Source organism: Octopus bimaculoides, chromosome 29, assembly GCF_046866305.1.
Source record: "Octopus bimaculoides isolate indiv1 chromosome 29, ASM4686630v1, whole genome shotgun sequence".
Lineage (NCBI taxonomy): Eukaryota > Metazoa > Mollusca > Cephalopoda > Octopoda > Octopodidae > Octopus > Octopus bimaculoides.
In genome coordinates this window covers 5,301,648-5,320,335 of record NC_142956.1, presented here as the reverse complement: position 1 = coordinate 5,320,335, position 18,688 = coordinate 5,301,648, and the positions used below count along the sequence as shown (strand labels likewise).

At 36.3% G+C, this 18,688-nt stretch overlaps 2 protein-coding genes across 2 annotated transcripts in view; one reads left to right on the top strand and one right to left on the bottom strand.

The window, feature by feature from the left end:
* The window catches only part of LOC149130311 (adhesion G protein-coupled receptor G6-like), a 564,593-nt gene that overhangs the window by 269,494 nt on the left and 276,411 nt on the right, over window positions 1–18,688 (top strand). The window lies entirely within an intron of this gene.
* Window positions 1–18,688, bottom strand: part of LOC128251222 (uncharacterized) — a 61,057-nt gene that overhangs the window by 21,104 nt on the left and 21,265 nt on the right. The window contains exon 3 of the mRNA XM_089345700.1: window positions 11,773–11,844. Coding sequence (XP_089201826.1) covers window positions 11,773–11,844 — 72 coding nt within the window. The remainder of the gene's footprint in view (window positions 1–11,772; window positions 11,845–18,688) is intronic.

The following is an 18,688-nucleotide window of genomic DNA, read 5'->3' as shown; positions in this document are numbered from 1 at the left end:
CATTGCCTGGTACTGCATCAGGGCATTTATTCGTATCATCATCAACCTCATCATCATCATCATTATCATCATCCTCATCATCATCATCATCATCATCATCATCATCATCATCATCATACAAGACCTCCCGAAACACACGAGCTGGAAATACCCTACAACCGACATATTACAACAGATGGACGTCCACGCCCGTCATCAAATGACCAAAAGATAAATAATGAAAATTGGTCAAGGGGAAATAATAAGTTATTAAGACTTAATATCGAAAATTAATGGAAAAGTAGAATATAAAAACCATAGTTCAAATCGTTCCCACCAAAGAGATTATTAAGCAAAAAGTATGTGCTACATCTGCCCGCAGAGCATGGTATGAAGGGAGCGTGAGATTCTTCAAGGACGAAATGTTAAAAAATAACCCAAAAACATTTTGCAGGGGGATAGGGAAAATACCAGATACAGTAAAGTCTCTTCTCTCATAGAAGTGCATGAATTTTGGAATAAAAATTGGGAATGAGAAAACATACAATAAAAAGGTCTCTTGAATTGATAGAATATCTGCTGACTTAGACTCCATAGAAAAGAAAAGGCGGGAGAGTCTAAAGGGAGACGATGTATGATCAGCTCTCAGGAAATCAAACAAATGGAAGTCTCCAGGGTAAGATAAAATTCTTAAGTTCTGTTTGAATGCCTTCCCAGAGAATGATGCACTGCTAATAACACTTTACTACAATGTTTTGCAATAACCTAGTATGGTTCCCTATTGGTTAGTTAATAGTGTTACATTCCCACTACCAAAAACTGAAGAAACAAATGAACCAAAACATTATAGACCCATAAACTGTCAAACGCATATATATATTTTGTCTTTTTATTTATTAGTAGTGTTGGTTAATATGTTTTCTTAAAATTTATGTTTCTTTTTAGATATCATCAAAAAAAGGTAATTAAAATTAATTAAAATGATAGATCTATCGGAATTTCAAAGATGTCAAATTGTTAGACTGCCGGACTCTTACTCGAATTGTTAGAAAGAATCACAAGAGTACAGCTCCCAAAAATATACCAGAACCCAGTTTCCACAAAAACTGTTCGCCGGGAGCAGCACAAAGCTATAATTATAGTCAAATGCGGTTCTGGCCCATATTAAAATTAATTTGTTTGAAATTTTAAGGTGTTTCCATTATTTTGCCCAACCCCTGTACATAGAAGATTGTCAATAACAACACAAGAATTTGTCGATGGTCTGGATAGACTATAATAACGCTTTTGATAGTCTACCACTTAGCTGGATTAAGTAATGTCTGTAAATTTATAAAATAGCACCTCGTCTGTGAAATTTCTTGTCTGTAAGTATGAGTTCATGGAGAGCCACACTTACTTTGAATAGTGGCAATGAATCTTGCAAGGCAAAAGATGTAAGAATTTCATGTGGTATATACCAAGGTGACCGTCTATCACCGCTCCTCTTGTGCATAACCTTAATACCTCTCTCGATATTGCTCAAGGTTGTACAATATAAAATGTTTCATATAAATATAAATCATATCTTAAACATGGATGATTTAAAGCTCGTTGCAAAAAATGACCAACTACTGGGTTATTTCCAATTATTAAATAATTCAGGAATGACATCAGAATGAAATTTGGCCTCGACAAATGTGCAAAAGCTACATTAATCAAAGGGAAAATGGTATAAACAACCAACGATAATCTTGACCAACAAAATGTCGTGGAAGTGTTAGAACCAGCGGATGGGTACAAATACTTCGAGGTATTTGAATGTGATAGAATCAAACATTCAATGATGATGGAAAGGATCAGAAGAAAATGTTATCGCAGGGTAAGTGCAATTCTGAAGACAGAGCTGAATGCAAGAAAGAAGATTGAAGAGATGTATACTTTAGCCATATTGGTCTTGAGGTACAGTTTCAATATGGACGATATCTGACATTGTTTACAATGCATAGAATGTACCACCCTAAGGCAGATATAGACAGACTTTACCTGCCAAGAAAAGAGTGTAGTCGTATACTTTCACGACTGAAATTAACAATGAAGATATTCACAATTCGCCTAAAACCCATTTTAAAGATAAAACCCGTTTTAAAGTACGAAAACAAGAGAACATCATACTCAGTAACAAAGCTGGTGAAGAAATATCTAAAGGAATTCCAAACACAACAAACCCCAGAATTAGATGTACAGGAAACAAGCACAGTAAAACCTAAACGAATGAAAACCTATAGTAAAACAGCTGCATTAGATATTCTTACTGATAAGGACTGCTCCTACAGAGTATCTCAACAGGTATGATAGAGCAGCACAGTATATCAACTGGGTAGTTTGCAAAAAAACTTGCAATTGCCCCATGATAAAAAAATTATGGGAACACAAACCACCTCCTGTGCTTGAAAACGACCACATTTCCCACATCTGAAACTTCACCATTCAAAGATAGAGGAAGACAGATGTGAATAGACGTACATTATACTGAAAGTCTTAAGGCAAAAATTGTGCCACCTCATTGATATAAATGTCTCAATTGATATAAATGTATCGGTCAAGACCTACCAAAAACTGAGCAAGTATAAAGATCTAGAGATAGAAATTGTCAAAATGTGGGACCTGAAGACTAAAACAATATCGCTAATCGTAGGTGCCCTAAGATTTATTGCTACCTATCTCAGATAGCAGAAAATATAAGCATGGTAGAAATTCCAAAACTCGGAAATTAGTGCTCGTGGGCACTGCCCATAACCTACGTAAAATACTGTCTATGTAATTTCCAATTTAGAAAGAAAATTATAAGTTTCTTGTTTTCTTGAACATTCTCTAGAAAACTACTTTGTGCAAAACCAAATATGTGCACCCTAGGCATATCACCAACTTGAAATTTTAACTTTATGTGTCTCGATATCTCAGGGTGAAGCTCGGAGTCAACTTGTACTAATACAAGTTAAACATCACACTTATAATAATAATAATAATAATAATAATAATAATAATAATAATAATAATAATAATAATAATAAACTCAGATACCAGGAAACTCCAAAATTGCTGAAGTTCAAAAGATAGTGCTCATGGGAACTGCCCATATCCTACGTAAAATACTGTCTATGTGATCTCAAATTTTAAAACAAACACCTAATTTTCTTATCGTTTCTTAAACATTCACTAGAACAAAACACTACAAATCCAAATGATGGCACCCTAGGCATAACACCTACATGAACTTCTAACTTGTTGTCTCTTGAGGTCTCTGGGTGAGACTTGGATCCAACTTGTACAAATGCAAAACAAAAGTCAAAATAATATAATAATAATAATAATAACAATAATAATAATAATAATAATAATAATAATAATTACAATAATAATAATAATAATAATAATAATAATAATAATAATAATAATAATGATAACAATAACAACAACAACAACAACAATACTAATAATAATAATAATAATGATAACAATAACAACAACAACAACAACAGTAATAATAATAATAATAATAATAATAATAATAATAATAATAATAATAACAATAATAATAACTAGCAGAAATACCCGGCTTTGCCCGGGTTAAAGAGAATAATGAAATCTAAAAACGCCGTCTAGACTACGCAACCCTCAACTGTTAGTAGCTACGATACCATATTTCTACATTAATAACTCTCCAATCCATGCCAGCATGGAACATAGACATGAAGTGGAATGCCAGTCTCTCATCTGGGAAGGCCTTGAAATCAATGTTACCAACTGGGGACTATGTGTGTCGCAGTGATAATAAAAAGACTCAAAGGAGGTCTGCAACGAAATAATTTTACTCATCACTTTGCAAGTGAATCAGTGGAGGCAAAGATGCGTCTCGTTTACTTGACAATTCATGCACCACATTGCAGAAATCACAATGTAAGTATATATGAAAGGGTAGTCTTACACTGTTGTACCGTTGAATTACAAATAATGTTATGTTCGGGTTAAAATTTCATCAACATCAAAAATATATGAGACTAAAACAATAACTATTGTCATAGGTGCCCTGGGAATGACAGCGAAACGGGCTGATTACTACCTAGCTCAGATACCAGGAAACCCCAAAATGGCTGAAGTTCAGAAGGTAGTGCTCATGGGAAGTGCCCATATCCTACGTAAAATACTGTCTACGTGATCTCAAATTTTAAAATTATCACATAATTTTCTTATGGTTTCTTAAACATTCTCTACAACAACACTATGTACAAATCTAAATATATGGTACCCTAGGCATAACACCTACATGAACTTCTAACTTGCCTCTTGAGGTCTCTGGTTGAGACTTGGATCCAACTTGTACAAATGCAAAACAAAAGTCAAAATAATATAATAATAATAATAATAATAATAATAATAACAATAATAATAATAATAATAATAATATAATAATAATAATAATAATAATAATAATAATAATAATAATAATAATAATAATAATAATAATGATAATAATAATAATAATAATAATAATAATAATAATAAATGCCCTGATGCAGTACCAGGCAGTGGCTCTCATGACTTCTGATCTTAATCGATTGGAAGTGTTATCATGCACTTTGTTTTGTCTTGGTATAAAAGATGGGCTACTGCAAATATTCTGCTTAATACCACAGATTTGTTTGACCTTAACCAGTTGACTATGTGCCTTGGTGGCTGACCATATGTGCATCTCTGATCATGAGCAGAAGTAGTGGGGGAGCACCATAGCCATGTGTTGCGAGGAATTCTTTAGTGTTTGAATAATTCACCTTTGGAAACATGGGTATTTTGCGCAACATCCGTAAACAAACCTTATTTAGGGACCTTTTGAGCGGGATAGGATACTCGAACTGAAGAAAATTCTAACTGGGCCCCACCTGCGAAGTCATGCGCTGTTTATCTTGATACGAGATCACCATGTCACGCACATATGGTTCTGATGCATGTGCCTGGTGTACCCTTATCAGACGGATAGTCATGATGGGTATAATGGCTTCGTATATTTTACCCCAGTTTGACTTTGATGCCATGAACTGCTCTCTGACACAATAATAATAATGATAATAATAATAATAATAATATTAATAATAATAATAAAAATAATAATAATAATAATAATAATAATAATAATAATAATAATAATAATAATAATAATAATAATAATGATAATATAATAATGTATTTTAACTTGATACCTCCACTACCCGAACAGCGATCGTAAACACACGTGTTACATCAAAATACAGACCATCCCCAAACCCAAACACCATATACAAAAAATAGCTGATAAAGGGTTCGACTATATCCGAGTAAGTAATACTCATTGAAATGTATCTCTATTTTTCCAAATATAATGATGTATTTTAACTTGATACCTCCACTACCCGCACAGCGATCGTAAACACACGTGTTACATCAAAATCAGACCATCTTCGAACCCCAAACCACCATATACAAAAAAATTACAAACATATTAAATAACACCGGTATTATTTCACCCAAAAATAACAACCGGGAAGTACGTACTGTAAGCTTGTTAAGAAAAAAGTACGAAGATATGAACGTGCAAAACAATCTGACAGCAGAAATAAACGAACCGGTACCCTACGAAAACGACGACCGTCAAAATAAAGGGCCGGACGTTGTTCCTCATGTCCCGCAAACAAAACCAAAACGGCATAAATGGACACGTGAGGAACACATTTCGATCCTACACGCCTATTTCACGCCTATTTCACGCGTATTTCACAGCAGTATAATAGTGTACAAAAAGCAGCAATCCAGAACACCACAGACAAACATATGAATGAAAAGGAAGGTAAAACAAATATAAAGCCTGGAAATAACGAAGGGAAACCTAATAATTACGATTCTATGAAAATGAAAATACCCGAAGAACTGAAAACCACAGATCTTAGAATGGACCACAGATTATATCTCCCAAAAATCAAAATAGACAATAAAACAACATCAATAATAAATAGCATAAACCTGGCCGTCACGGAACTAACAACCACAGAAACAACAGGCAATATCACTGAGCTAAATGACATGATATATGCGGCAGCCACTGCAGCCACAAAAGAAGCAGGATACTCCCTCAAACCCATCCGAACAGGAGTTCTACCACCCAAACAGACCTTGTGGATAAATAACATCCAGCACAAAATTTAAAAAAAGAGAAAAGATTTATCGATTCTCAACGAAATTAGTAAACAATCAACACTACTAAGTAACAAGAAGAAAACAAAAATACTGTACAAATACAGCATTACAGAAAAAGACTTACCTGAGGCAAAAGAAAAACTAAAGCAAGACATCCTTGCCAAAGCACAGAGGATCCGCCGGTATAAGAAACGCCAACGTTTCTTTGAACAAAACAAACAGTTCAAATCCAACCCCAAAAAACTCTACCAAGAACTGGGTAAAAATAAAATAGACATTACTTCAGCACCAACAGCAGAAGAACTAGAGAAATTCTGGAAACAAATATGGTCGGTGAAGCAACAACCCCAAAAAAGGACCATTAAAACAACGAACTTAGCACCTGAACAACTCTGGGCCCCTATAACAACTGAAGAGGTCACCCAGACACTGCAAAGACTAAGCAACTGGAAGGCACCTGGACACGACAAGATCCCCAATTTCTGGTTAAAACACCTGCCAGCAATGCATAAAAAGCTGGCAGAAAACTTTAACAACATACTAGCAGATCCAGAGACAATGCCTGAATGGCTCACAAAAGGGAAAACCATCTTAATCCCCAAATCCACGGAAACGGAGAAACCACAAAACTATAGACCTATAACCTGTCTCCCTACGATCTACAAAGCCTTTACTGCAATAATATCGCAGAGATTGAGTAAACACCTGGAAAATAACAACCTGTTTCCAGAAGAGCAGAAGGGATGCTGCAAGGGCTCATACGGCTGTAAAGATCAATTATTGATCAATACAGCCATAACTGAAGACAGCCGCAGAAAGAAGAAAGGCCTCAGTATGACCTGGGTGGACTACCAAAAGGCTTTCGACAGTGTTCCCCACACGTGGATTCTGGAAACACTAGCCATAAACAAGGTGGCACCAATTATCATAAAATACATAGAGCACTCAATGAACAAATGGCAGACAGTACTACAGCTCCAAACAAAAGAGGGACTTGTGAAAACGAAAGCCATCCCCATTAGAAGAGGAATATTCCAGGGAGACACGCTCTCTCCACTCCTGTTCTGCCTGGCACTCACACCTTTAACATAATTGCTAAATAGAACTGGATGCGGTTACAAATGCTATGGAAAAACAGTCAGCCACCTTCTATATATGGATGACCTAAAATTATATGCAAACAACGACAAAGAGCTAGAAACACTACTACAGACAGTACACGGCTTTACCAAGGAAATAGAAATGAAATTCGGATTAGAAAAATGTGCCAAAGCAACCCTGAAAAGAGGAAAATTAGTTAAAAGTAGCAATATAACACTAGATAAAGCCAATGAAATAAGAGAACTAGACGAAAGCCAACCATATAAGTATTTAGGAGTCAATGAACTAGATAGGATACAACATACACAAATGAAAGAAAAAATAAAGAAAGAGTACTATAGACAAGTTAGATCAATACTAAAAACAGAGCTCAATGCTAAAAACAAGATAATGGGTATCAACACTTTAGCTGTCCCAGTTATAAGCTACAGCTACAACATCCTTAACTGGACACTAAACGAACTATGTAAAATAGACAGGAAAACAAGAAAAATAATGACAGGATATAGGATGCACCACCCAAAATCTGACATAGAAAGGCTATATATACAACGCACAGAAGGTGGCAGGGGTCTTATACAGCTAGAAAACTATTATAAAATAACCACCATAGGACTGCAAAAATACCTACTCCAGAAGCAAGGGAAACTAATACAAATAGCCACAAAACACGAGCAAAACAAAAAACTGTTTTCAGTATTTAAGGAAGCTGACAAATACAAACAAGAAATCATAATACCTAACAAATACGAAGAAGAAGAAGAAGAAACAACAAAAGCTATAAAACAAATGAAATCCAAACTAAAACTAGAACAGCAACGGACCATGATAAAACGATGGCAAGAAAAGCCCCTACATGGTAAATACTGGGCTAAACAAAATGCGAAAGAAATAGACAGAGAAAAATCCCAACAATGGCTGAGAAGCTCAGGACTCAAAGCAGAGACTGAAGGATTTTTAATTGCTGCACAAGACCAAAGCCTCCCCACCAGAAATTACCAAAAACACATAATGAAAAGAAATATAACAAGTAACTGTAGAATATGTGGAGATCGACAAGAAACAATAAATCATATTATCTCTGGCTGCCCAGTCCTGGCTAAGAAGGAATATATCCACAGACACGACAGAGCTGGGACCTATATACACTGGAAGCTATGCCAACATTATGGAATAACAACAGAAAAAAGATGGTATAAACACACGCCAGAAAAGGTCACAGAAAACGAGAAAGCAATCATACTCTGGGATATGCCAATACACACAGATAGAGAAATTAAGGCAAATACACCAGATATAGTTGTCAAAGATCATGAAGAAAAAGAATGCTTTCTAATTGATGTATCAATACCAGCAGATGACAACGTTTCTCTAAAAGAAATGGAAAAACTTTCAAAATACAAAGACCTGGAAATAGAGATAACTCGAATGTGGAATCTAAGAACAGAAACAATTCCTATCATAGTAGGTGCCTTAGGTATAATAAAAAAATATTCAGACAAATACATAACAAAAATAGCAGGACTTACAAATATATATAACATACAAAAAATTGCACTACTGGGTACTGCACACATCCTACGCAAAACATTTTCAATACAGTAAACATAAGAGCACCACAGCAAACCACAGCACATACCCAATGCGCACAGAGCTGCGCTCGGTAGTGAAGTGAAAGCACGTTATAAAAATAAAACTACTGAATAATAATAATAATAATAATGCCCAAAACCTTCAAGGATTTAACCAACAACGACAGGGATTTTACAAACGTCATGCCTTTCACCAATAACACAAGGGCTTTGACAAAAGACTACAGAATTGTGTTTAACAACGACAGGGCTTTGACCAACAACGGCAGGGATTTCTTCAACAACGACCGGGCTTTTTAGCAGCAATGAAAGGGCTTTGGCCAACAACGACAGGGCTTTGACCGAAAACAACGGTGTTTTGAGCAAGAAATATAGGGATTTGACAAACAACTGCAGGGCTTTCAACAACGATGACAGGGCTTTCACCAAAAATTACGGGGTTTTGAACAACAACTACAAGCATTTGACCAACAGCTACAGGGCTTTGACTAACAACTACAAGGGTTAGTAAGGATTGTTAAACGATTCAGTGCTAACACAACGATGCAATATGACCAACTACAACAGGACTTACTAGCGGTTGTTAAACGATTCAGTGATGGCACCAGGATGCAATTTGGCCACGATAAATGTGCAAAAGCTATCTTTATCAAAGAACAAAATGACAGAAACATCTAATGTTAATCTTGTCCAGCAGAATGTCATTAGAACTGTTAGAACCAGTGGAGAGATACAAATACCTAGGGGTTATTTTGTGGAACGGAATCAAATATTCCATCATGATGGAAAGGTTCACAAAAAATTTTATTGCAGGATAAATACAAGAAGAGCAAAATCAAGAAGCAGGATCGAACCGATCAATACTTTAAAACTATCATTGGATGTTTCTGTCATTTTTATTTTGATTAAGGTAGCTTTTACACATTTATCAAGGCCAAATTGCATCCTGATGAAATCACTGTATTGCTTATTATTATTATTGTTCACTAGTTTTATTTTTATAACGTGCTTTCACTTCACTACCGAGCGCAGCTCTGTGCACCTTGGGTATGTGCTGTGGTTTGCTGTGGTGCTCTCATGTTTGCTGTATTGAAAGTGTTTTGCGTAGAATGTGTGCAGTACCCAGTAGTGCAATTTTCTGTATGTTATATATATTTGTAAGTCCTGGTGTTTTTGTTATGTATTTTTCTAAATATGTTTTTATTATTTCTGTTTTTAGATTCCACATTCGAGTTATCTCTATTTCCAGGTCGTTGTATTTTGAAAGTTTTTCCATTTCTTTTAGAGAAACGTTGTTATCTGCTGGTATTGATACATCAATTAGAAAGCATTTTTTTTCTTCATGATCTTTGACAACTATATCTGGTATATTTGCCTTAATTTCTCTATCTGTGTGTATTGGCATATCGCAGAGTATGGTTGCTTTCTCGTTTTCTGTGACCTTTTCTGGCGTGTGTTTATACCATCTTTTTTTCTGTTGTTATTCCATAGTGTTGGCATAGCTTCCAGTGTATATAGGTCCCAGCTCTGTCGTGTCTGTGGATATATTCCTTCTTAGCCAGGACTGGGCAGCCAGAGATAATATGATTTATTGTTTCTTGTCGATCTCCACATATTCTACAGTTACTTGTTATATTTCTTTTCATTATGTGTTTTTGGTAATTTCTGGTGGGGAGGCTTTGGTCTTGTGCAGCAATTAAAAATCCTTCAGTCTCTGCTTTAGGGTCCTGAGCTTCTCAGCCATTGCTGGGATTTTTCTCCGTCTATTTCTTTCGCATTTAGTTTAGCCCAGTATTATTATTATTATTATTATTATTATTATTATTATTATTATTATTATTATTATTATTATTATTATTATTATCATTATTATTATTATTAATATTTTTATTATTATTGTTATTATTATTATTATTATTATTGTGGTTGTTGTTGTTGTTGTTGGTGTTGTTGTTGTCGTTGTTGTTGTTATTATTATTGCTGTTGTTGTTGTTCTTGTTGCTGTTATTATTATTATTATAATTATTATTATTATTATCATTATTATTATTATTATTATTATTATTATTATTATCATTATTATTATTATTATTATTATTATTATTATTATTATTATTATTATTATTATTATTATTATTATTATTATTATTATTATTATTATTCCCTGGTTTGAAATTGTGTCGATTATTATAAACATTTATATTGGCAACCACTTTTCGCTCTCCAGTGATTTCATTGTGTAATATTAGTACAGCATAATTCTGTTTCTGATACTTGAACAATATGCTCAGAGACGGGCCGATCATGTTACCTGCTGTTCGGAAGTGCAGTTTAACAGCCTGTATACATGATTTAAGTATCTTTGTGCTATATCAAAAGTGCTCTCTTCTTTCTCTTCTTTCCAAATAGCAACATCTTGATTTTCTTTCGTATCCATGTATTTAACCAATGTTGGTGTTTGCGCTTGGTAAGACCAATCAGCATATACATTTGTACAAACTTGTTAAACATCTAGCACCCATTTTCACATTGCAACACTACCAAATTTTCTTCGGTCCGTGTTTTTTCACTTCGTAAAATGTTTTATGCTCTGCTTAATATTTCCTGCCCAAGACGAAACAATAAAGGACTACATATTTTTCGTCATATTTCATGCACAAATATACACATACCCATACACACACTTTACACAAAACACCAAACAGTGATGATGTAGAATCCGAACACTTATGACCAAGCACATTGTCACACACATGTCCACATACACATATATAGAGAGAGAATGTGAGTTATAGAGGGACAGACGAATGTTAAGAAAGAAGTATGGAAAGATATTAAGAATGTGGAAATATATAGTCAAGGAAATAGTATCAGCAAAACTGTTCCAACTTACAAATAATTTAAGGCTGGAAGATTTACAAACGACCCATTTTCAATTTTGACGATTTTATTATTGTTTAGAAGTCTGAAAAAGAGAAGAGATTTGTCATAAATTTCAAATATTACGTCCAACAAATTAGATGCAGAAATAGAAGTAATATAAATATAAGTGAAAGAATTAATTGAATATGACTATGAAAATGATGAGTTAAGAATGTGATGAAAATAATGATGAGGGATGTAATTATGTTAAGTGATGATGAAGGCGATAATGATTATAATGATGACATTGGTGGTGACCGATTTAGAGGTGGTGAAGTTGTTTCGGTCTGCTCGCAATGCAGCTCTGGTTTATGAGTGATAAGGATGATAATGAAGGTGAAGATGACGATGATGGTCATGACGATGATGATGATGTCAACTACAACAACGACGAGGATGATGATGATGATGATGATTATTGAGACTGCAACTAATCCTTGTGATCATGATGAGGAGGATGAGAAAACGAAGAAAATTAAAGACGAGTAGATAGGGAGAAATATGGAAAAGATAAAGAAGAGTAAACTGAAACAGGGGACGTCTATCTCCCTATCATTCTATCCCTCAATCAATTTTTCTATCACTCTATAGCCGGATATGTAGGTAGATAGATCGCCAGAGAGATAGAGATACACACACACACACACACACACACACACACACAAACACACACACACACAAACACACACACACATATACAAATATATATGTTTATGCATATGTAACGTATATGTACATTCATTTATTCATTGAGTTCTTTCAGCAATTTTTCCGCGGCCATACAGCAGCACCACGTTTATTCGAAAACATCGACCCTAGGACTTATTCGTTGTAAGGCTAGTACTTATTCTATCGGCCTCTTATTCCCAACCGCTAAGTTACATTTTCCCTTGCTTGAAGTGGGGTAACCTATGATTATTTTTCAATGAGCAGGCATTCCAATGTGGAAGACTTCATAGGAGATGCCATAAGACTCAACGATTTAATTGAAGGTTTGCTGTTACCGGGAGATACTATTCAAATGGAAGACATGGATAAAAAGAAAACGAAAAGTAAAACATTCAATTTTGCACCAGTCGTTAGTGTCACATAAGAAGATGTAAGTATCGAGAAAGACGAACTAGCAAAGTACAAGGGCCTTCAAGAGGGAGGGACCCAATATAAAAATAACCCCGTCCATGGAAGTCATCCACACCACACAGAAAACTGTCATATATAAAACCTTTTTGGATAAAAAACAAACAGATTGATATGGCCTACAATGAGGCAATACAGAAGTGTTTACAACCCATATGGCAGGATACTACATATATAAAAAGAGGAGGACAGTTCGTTACCTTGGAGGTAATATGCAAACACTGAAGAGAAAGCCAGGCAACATTCAACAACCACGCTCAAATCGGCTGATCTGGTTCACCTACAATATACCTTGGAGGACGTACTTCCAAGATAAATGTAGAAGTACTACCAGAAGTTGATGTTCAATGGCCTAAGGCAGCTCTAATATTCGGATTAGAAGACAAGATCACCATCCTTCAAGCAACCAAATTTCACCAGCAAAACTGGCAGGGTAGGGATTCGATATAGTAATCCAAGCAGCCCATACCGACTTGGAAAAATTCCGGACTCAATTTTAATTGGTGAAGACACCAAATTAAGTGTCATGGTGGAGCGGCAAACGTTGCGCAGCTGTAAGTATGGCAAAAAGGGCCATATAGGATGCTCTCCCCCAACAGCACCTATACCAACGGCTAAAACGACACTCATAACCAACCGATAAAAGCACAATGCAATGGAAACAAAGAAGATAGCGGAAACCCAGCCAACAGCTCTGAAGGAAACCCGAAATCTACCAAAAGAGCGGTGCCAGAGTCTGAAGCTCAGCAAACCCAAGAAATAGATTGGACTACCATCACACAAAAAAAGCAGAAAAAGTAAGAGCCCCGCCCAGCTTCCATAGACAATAATACGACCACATCCACCACAAGCACAGAAAACCCCAAATCTGCCTCACCTGGACCCCCAAACACGCATTTAGCATCACAGGCATAAACAATAACGAACCAATGCAAGTAACAGAAAATTTCTCAATAAAACCAAACCAAGAATCACGGAACCCCAACATTCCATCTCCCATCGAGTTCTATCAAATCTATTAGGTATACATTTTTTAAACATTCATTCACTGAAGACATTGAACCATTTCAAAAACCTTTTTCCTCCCACCTGTACCAAAAACTTTCAAAAGCCTAACAAAACACGATGCATGGAAAGTGGATGCGGGATTAACCTCCACTCTCCTCTAAAGGTAAGAAAATTTAGGTTGCATAAATATACGTGGCCTCGGGTCGGAATGGCAGCAAATGTGCCTCCTTGACGACCTCGTGTTGCATAGAATAGATTTAGTAGTTACTACCGAAACAAGACTACAGAAGTGGAAGAAGCATTGTCGGACTCCGGCGGGGGCAAGTCGCCGGGACTAGATGGTCTTCTCTAGGAACTGTATTACGCTATGCCAGATTTGTTTGGGCACCTACTTGCATGCGTCTATATCAACTGGAAGCAGAACACGTGTATACCCAAGTCTGTGAGCCGGGGGATTATAACGCTGCTAAGAAATGACGAAAACAAGGTGGGGTGTAATTGATAATTTTAGGCCCATCACTCTGCTTAACGCAGAACTGAAGATTTTGGCCAAGGCATTAGCAAAAAGGTTGGGTGGACTTGTTTTGTAGGCACAAACCACGTAGGTCAATTCACGACAGTCTTTACCTTATACGCTATACCTTAGAGAGGGTAAGTAGATTTCCTTCAGGGGCACTGCTATGACCAATTTTGACTAATCTAAATCGTTTCATAGAGTTGACCATCAATATCTAGTGGTGGTCTTTGCGGCTGTCGGGTTTGGCTCGCCGTTCCTTGGGTGGATCACCAATTTATAGAGCAACATCGAATCGATCGTTCGGGTGAACGGTTTCGTTTCGGAACTGTTCTGCGTTGAGCGCTCGGTATGGCAAGGATGTCCTCTCTCCCCACTACTGCATGTTTTGTCCCTCAAGGCATCGCTGCGAAAGCTGGAGGTTATGAGAGGCATGTAACAAGATTTAAGATGTGGAAAATCGGTTTTGGTGTATGCAGATATCACCGTCATCGTATCTCGGTTCGAACACCTACAGTGGGTAGGTAAGGCCTTAAGGGGTTACGAAGCAGTAGCAGGGGCAAAAATTAACCGGAATAAGTCGGTCAGCTTACAACTCGGCACTTGGATGGGCAAGTCGATATCGCCCAACACCATCATTGAACGATGGACAGACAGACCGGTAAAAATGTTAGGTGTCCGGTTTGGTCCAGTACTCCAGTTTGGTCCAGTACTCTGGTTTGGCCCAGTACTCTCTTATTTTGTTGTTTTTCTTTATTCATATATACAGTAGGAGGCACTTACTCTCATTAGTCTATTTTTTCAATTACCCCTATGTTTTCCAATCTATTTAGTTCCTTCTCAACTTGACATAACGCCACAAAAGGCACATTTGTTTTCGGATTGAACACCGGCACAACATTTTCTTTCAACTCACATTTTACTGTGATTTTTTTACACGTTCCGAGTTCCTTCCGAGAAGACATCGGGGTATATCTTCTTTAATTTTAAATTCAATTTTTCCGACGCATTATATGATACGGACTGTGAAACGTCCACCTTATTACATAATGTATTCAATGGAGGATCCCACAGGTCAAATTCTTCCATTAAATCTGCACTGAACGGATTCATTGTATTTTTAGATGCCATTATTTTATTTTTCCACGTCATTTCTTTAAGTTTTATTTATGGCGAAATTTCGCCCAAGAATTGAACTCGTTCCCCCGACACACCGTGAAACATTTTTGTATTTTTGTTGAATCGGCCTTACTAACTTAATCCATATTGACGTATTAATTATCGATACGCCTGAACCGGTATCTAATGGCATTTTCGGTTTTCTATGGTATAATTTAATTTTGTTGAGTAGACTTTCTTCGGTTTCTCATTTTTGACATTTTTATTCAACCAGCATATTGACAATCTGTGCCCGATTTTAGTGCTCTTAAAACTCTTTAGCTTTAAAGGGGAAAATCCTTCCTAAAATGCAGATCTCGGCAAACATAGCACGGTTTCACATTTATCTGTCTTTTCTTCAATATTTTCGTTACAAGTTTGTACACTATTATTATTATTATTATTATTATTATTATTATCATTATTATTTTTCTTCTTCTTATTATTATTATTATACTTTTCTGTTTTTCTTGTATCTTCTCGAAGGTGATTTATTTGTTGGTATTCCTCGGCCAATTTATGCTAAGTTAGTTCAACATCTTGATTCAACTTTGATAATATTCTTTTTCTAATTTCCTTGTCTTCCGTTGCCACAAGCCCTTTAAAGAACATTTGGCACGAAAACTTTTGTATCTTTATTTTTCCGAGAAAAGCCAGCGAAATTGTGTTTTGATGAAGTGATTAATATCTTTAATAATATTTTTAGCGAAAAAAGTTCAGTGTTTTACATTCTGTGGAAATGTTTAAATTTTAAAAAGAATGACTAAGCAACATAGGCTGGTATTGTTTATAAGGGTTTCGACAGGTTTAAGCTTAGACATTTAACGCCAGTGACTAAAATGTGAACTGACTTATTACTATAAATTAAAAGTCTGTGAGTGATTGGCGTTTCGTGTTCATAGCAGTTCACTGTGAGCGTTGTGTCTCGTATAATAGTAATAGTAGTACGTAGTGTATATATTTTCTTTCTCCTCAGTGCTTATCCAATACAAGGATATAAATGTAGCCAAGAAGTAATCGCATGCTTTGGAGTACAAGTTGCCATGTCAGGTTTTCCTGGCAATTTTAAGTACTGGCTTTATCAATATGTCATTTTTCGTGGGTTATTTGATCACTCTTCATATAAGAGATTCCGATATCCACCATGAATATGAGTTGGCGGGTTCCTATGAAAATAGCTAAGATCGCAATATCCACAGTGCAGGAGAGTCAGCTTGTCCCTCTGGAAATGGCTGGATTCCCTTGATGTGAGAGTAACGTCGCATTCTAGGAAACACACACAATGAAGCGCTTCATCAACTACCTTACAGAATGAAAGGTTTTCCTCGATGGGACGGTGTTACTGTACCGAGACTCCTACTATGCCATGATGGGCTGGAAGAGCACAAAATATCATAAGCAGTTGATGAGTTGGACTCACATGAGTCTCAAGGCCACCAAGTCAAAATAAGTATTCTTAGATGAAGTGATTACTTCTCAGTCTGTAATGTTCATCTACCATCCATAACCTAGACGCGAGTGAAAATCCTAGGAAACGAGTTTTTAACGTAACCAGTGTCATATATAATCCAACAGTGAAGCCTAATAGGAATCAGAAGCATGGCTATCTACATTTTCGACAAGTCATGTTTAAGTTCTGAATTTACCAATATGCCATATTTCCCAAATTCATTGGTCGTTCGTCCTAATAACTTCATTACAGGGGAGTTGGCTTGTTACTGCGAAAATGGCTGGGAGTTGCTCTGTACCTAGTCAATGTGGCCGGAGAGAATAATTTTTTATCCGTGATATGGAAGTGATGCACTGCCGAGATTTCCACAACAGATGAGGTCAGTACAAGGCAAAAGTGAAGAACATCGGTGTGTGACAAGGCCGCAGATGGGCGATATATGTGGCGAAAGCGCACATTTTGGTATTAATGAAACACCTCGTTAAGACAGTAACAAGGAAGTGATAGGAGGTTGCTGCTACAGAATTGTTAGCATGCCTTACTATATTCACACTTATAGGCAGTCTATGCCTTTCTTTATACATTTGTCATTAAAGACAGCTTCAAAAGAATCAGTGCATTTCCCCCATCCTGCTGTGAGATCTATAATCTAACTACATCTGTATAATGGTACTGCAAGTTCTGAATTTCGAGAAAATTGCGTATTTTGTATCAAGTTTACAAATCGTAGCAATGGGTTATTTTACGATGTCAAAGCTGTAGTGTACAACATGTATAGCTTAGATATTCGTTGCATCTACATGGCCCTCCCTCTCGGAAATTGAATGGATTGTGCTGGGGAATCTTATGAGATTTCGGTTAAGAGTGATATAGATGGGTGTTATTTCGAGAACCTACTCTGTCATTTCCAAATATTTTCCGAATGCTCCAAATAAACAGGGGAAGTCAACATCGGGTCGTTGATTTCATTTCTAAAGGAAACTGGTAAACTTGTAGGTAGTCGTAACCTAGGATGTGCATCATCCAAATTTGTCGGCTACGAAGATTAGAAATGTTTGTTATATGATCAACGAAGTTAGGTTTCATAGTTAGAAATATGGTTACAGGAAACTGAGCGCACGAAATTTGCATAGTGCAATTTAAATAAACAGTTACAGGATTAGACTTGATCAATTGTGAATAACCAGTGGTGATTACGCCTGCAAAGAGCTATGAGTTTAGAATGGATTAGATTTTGTAATGAAATAATGAAAACTCGTTCTAGAGTAAAATCAAGGCTAACTGGTAATCTAGAAAATCGTCTGCGATTGATGAGCTGGCGGTGAGATTTACGGTTGTGCGATGTTGCAACGATATGCCAGGTATCATAGTCTGAGATATAATGGAATGAAGGAAGAGCTGGGAAGAGTGAGCTACAAGACGATAAATAGCTACAATTTCTCGTTTGATGAATCTGTAGATATTTGTAGTTTTTCTGGAGGAGATTGCCCAAATAATCGTTGAGGTGAGTGAGTCGCGGATGGGTATGTACTTTACTGCCTTGAATGAAAAAGTAAAGTTCTGCGAATGGCAGGTAGCCTCTGACAAAATTCGACAATCGATGACTAGATGCACGAGGTA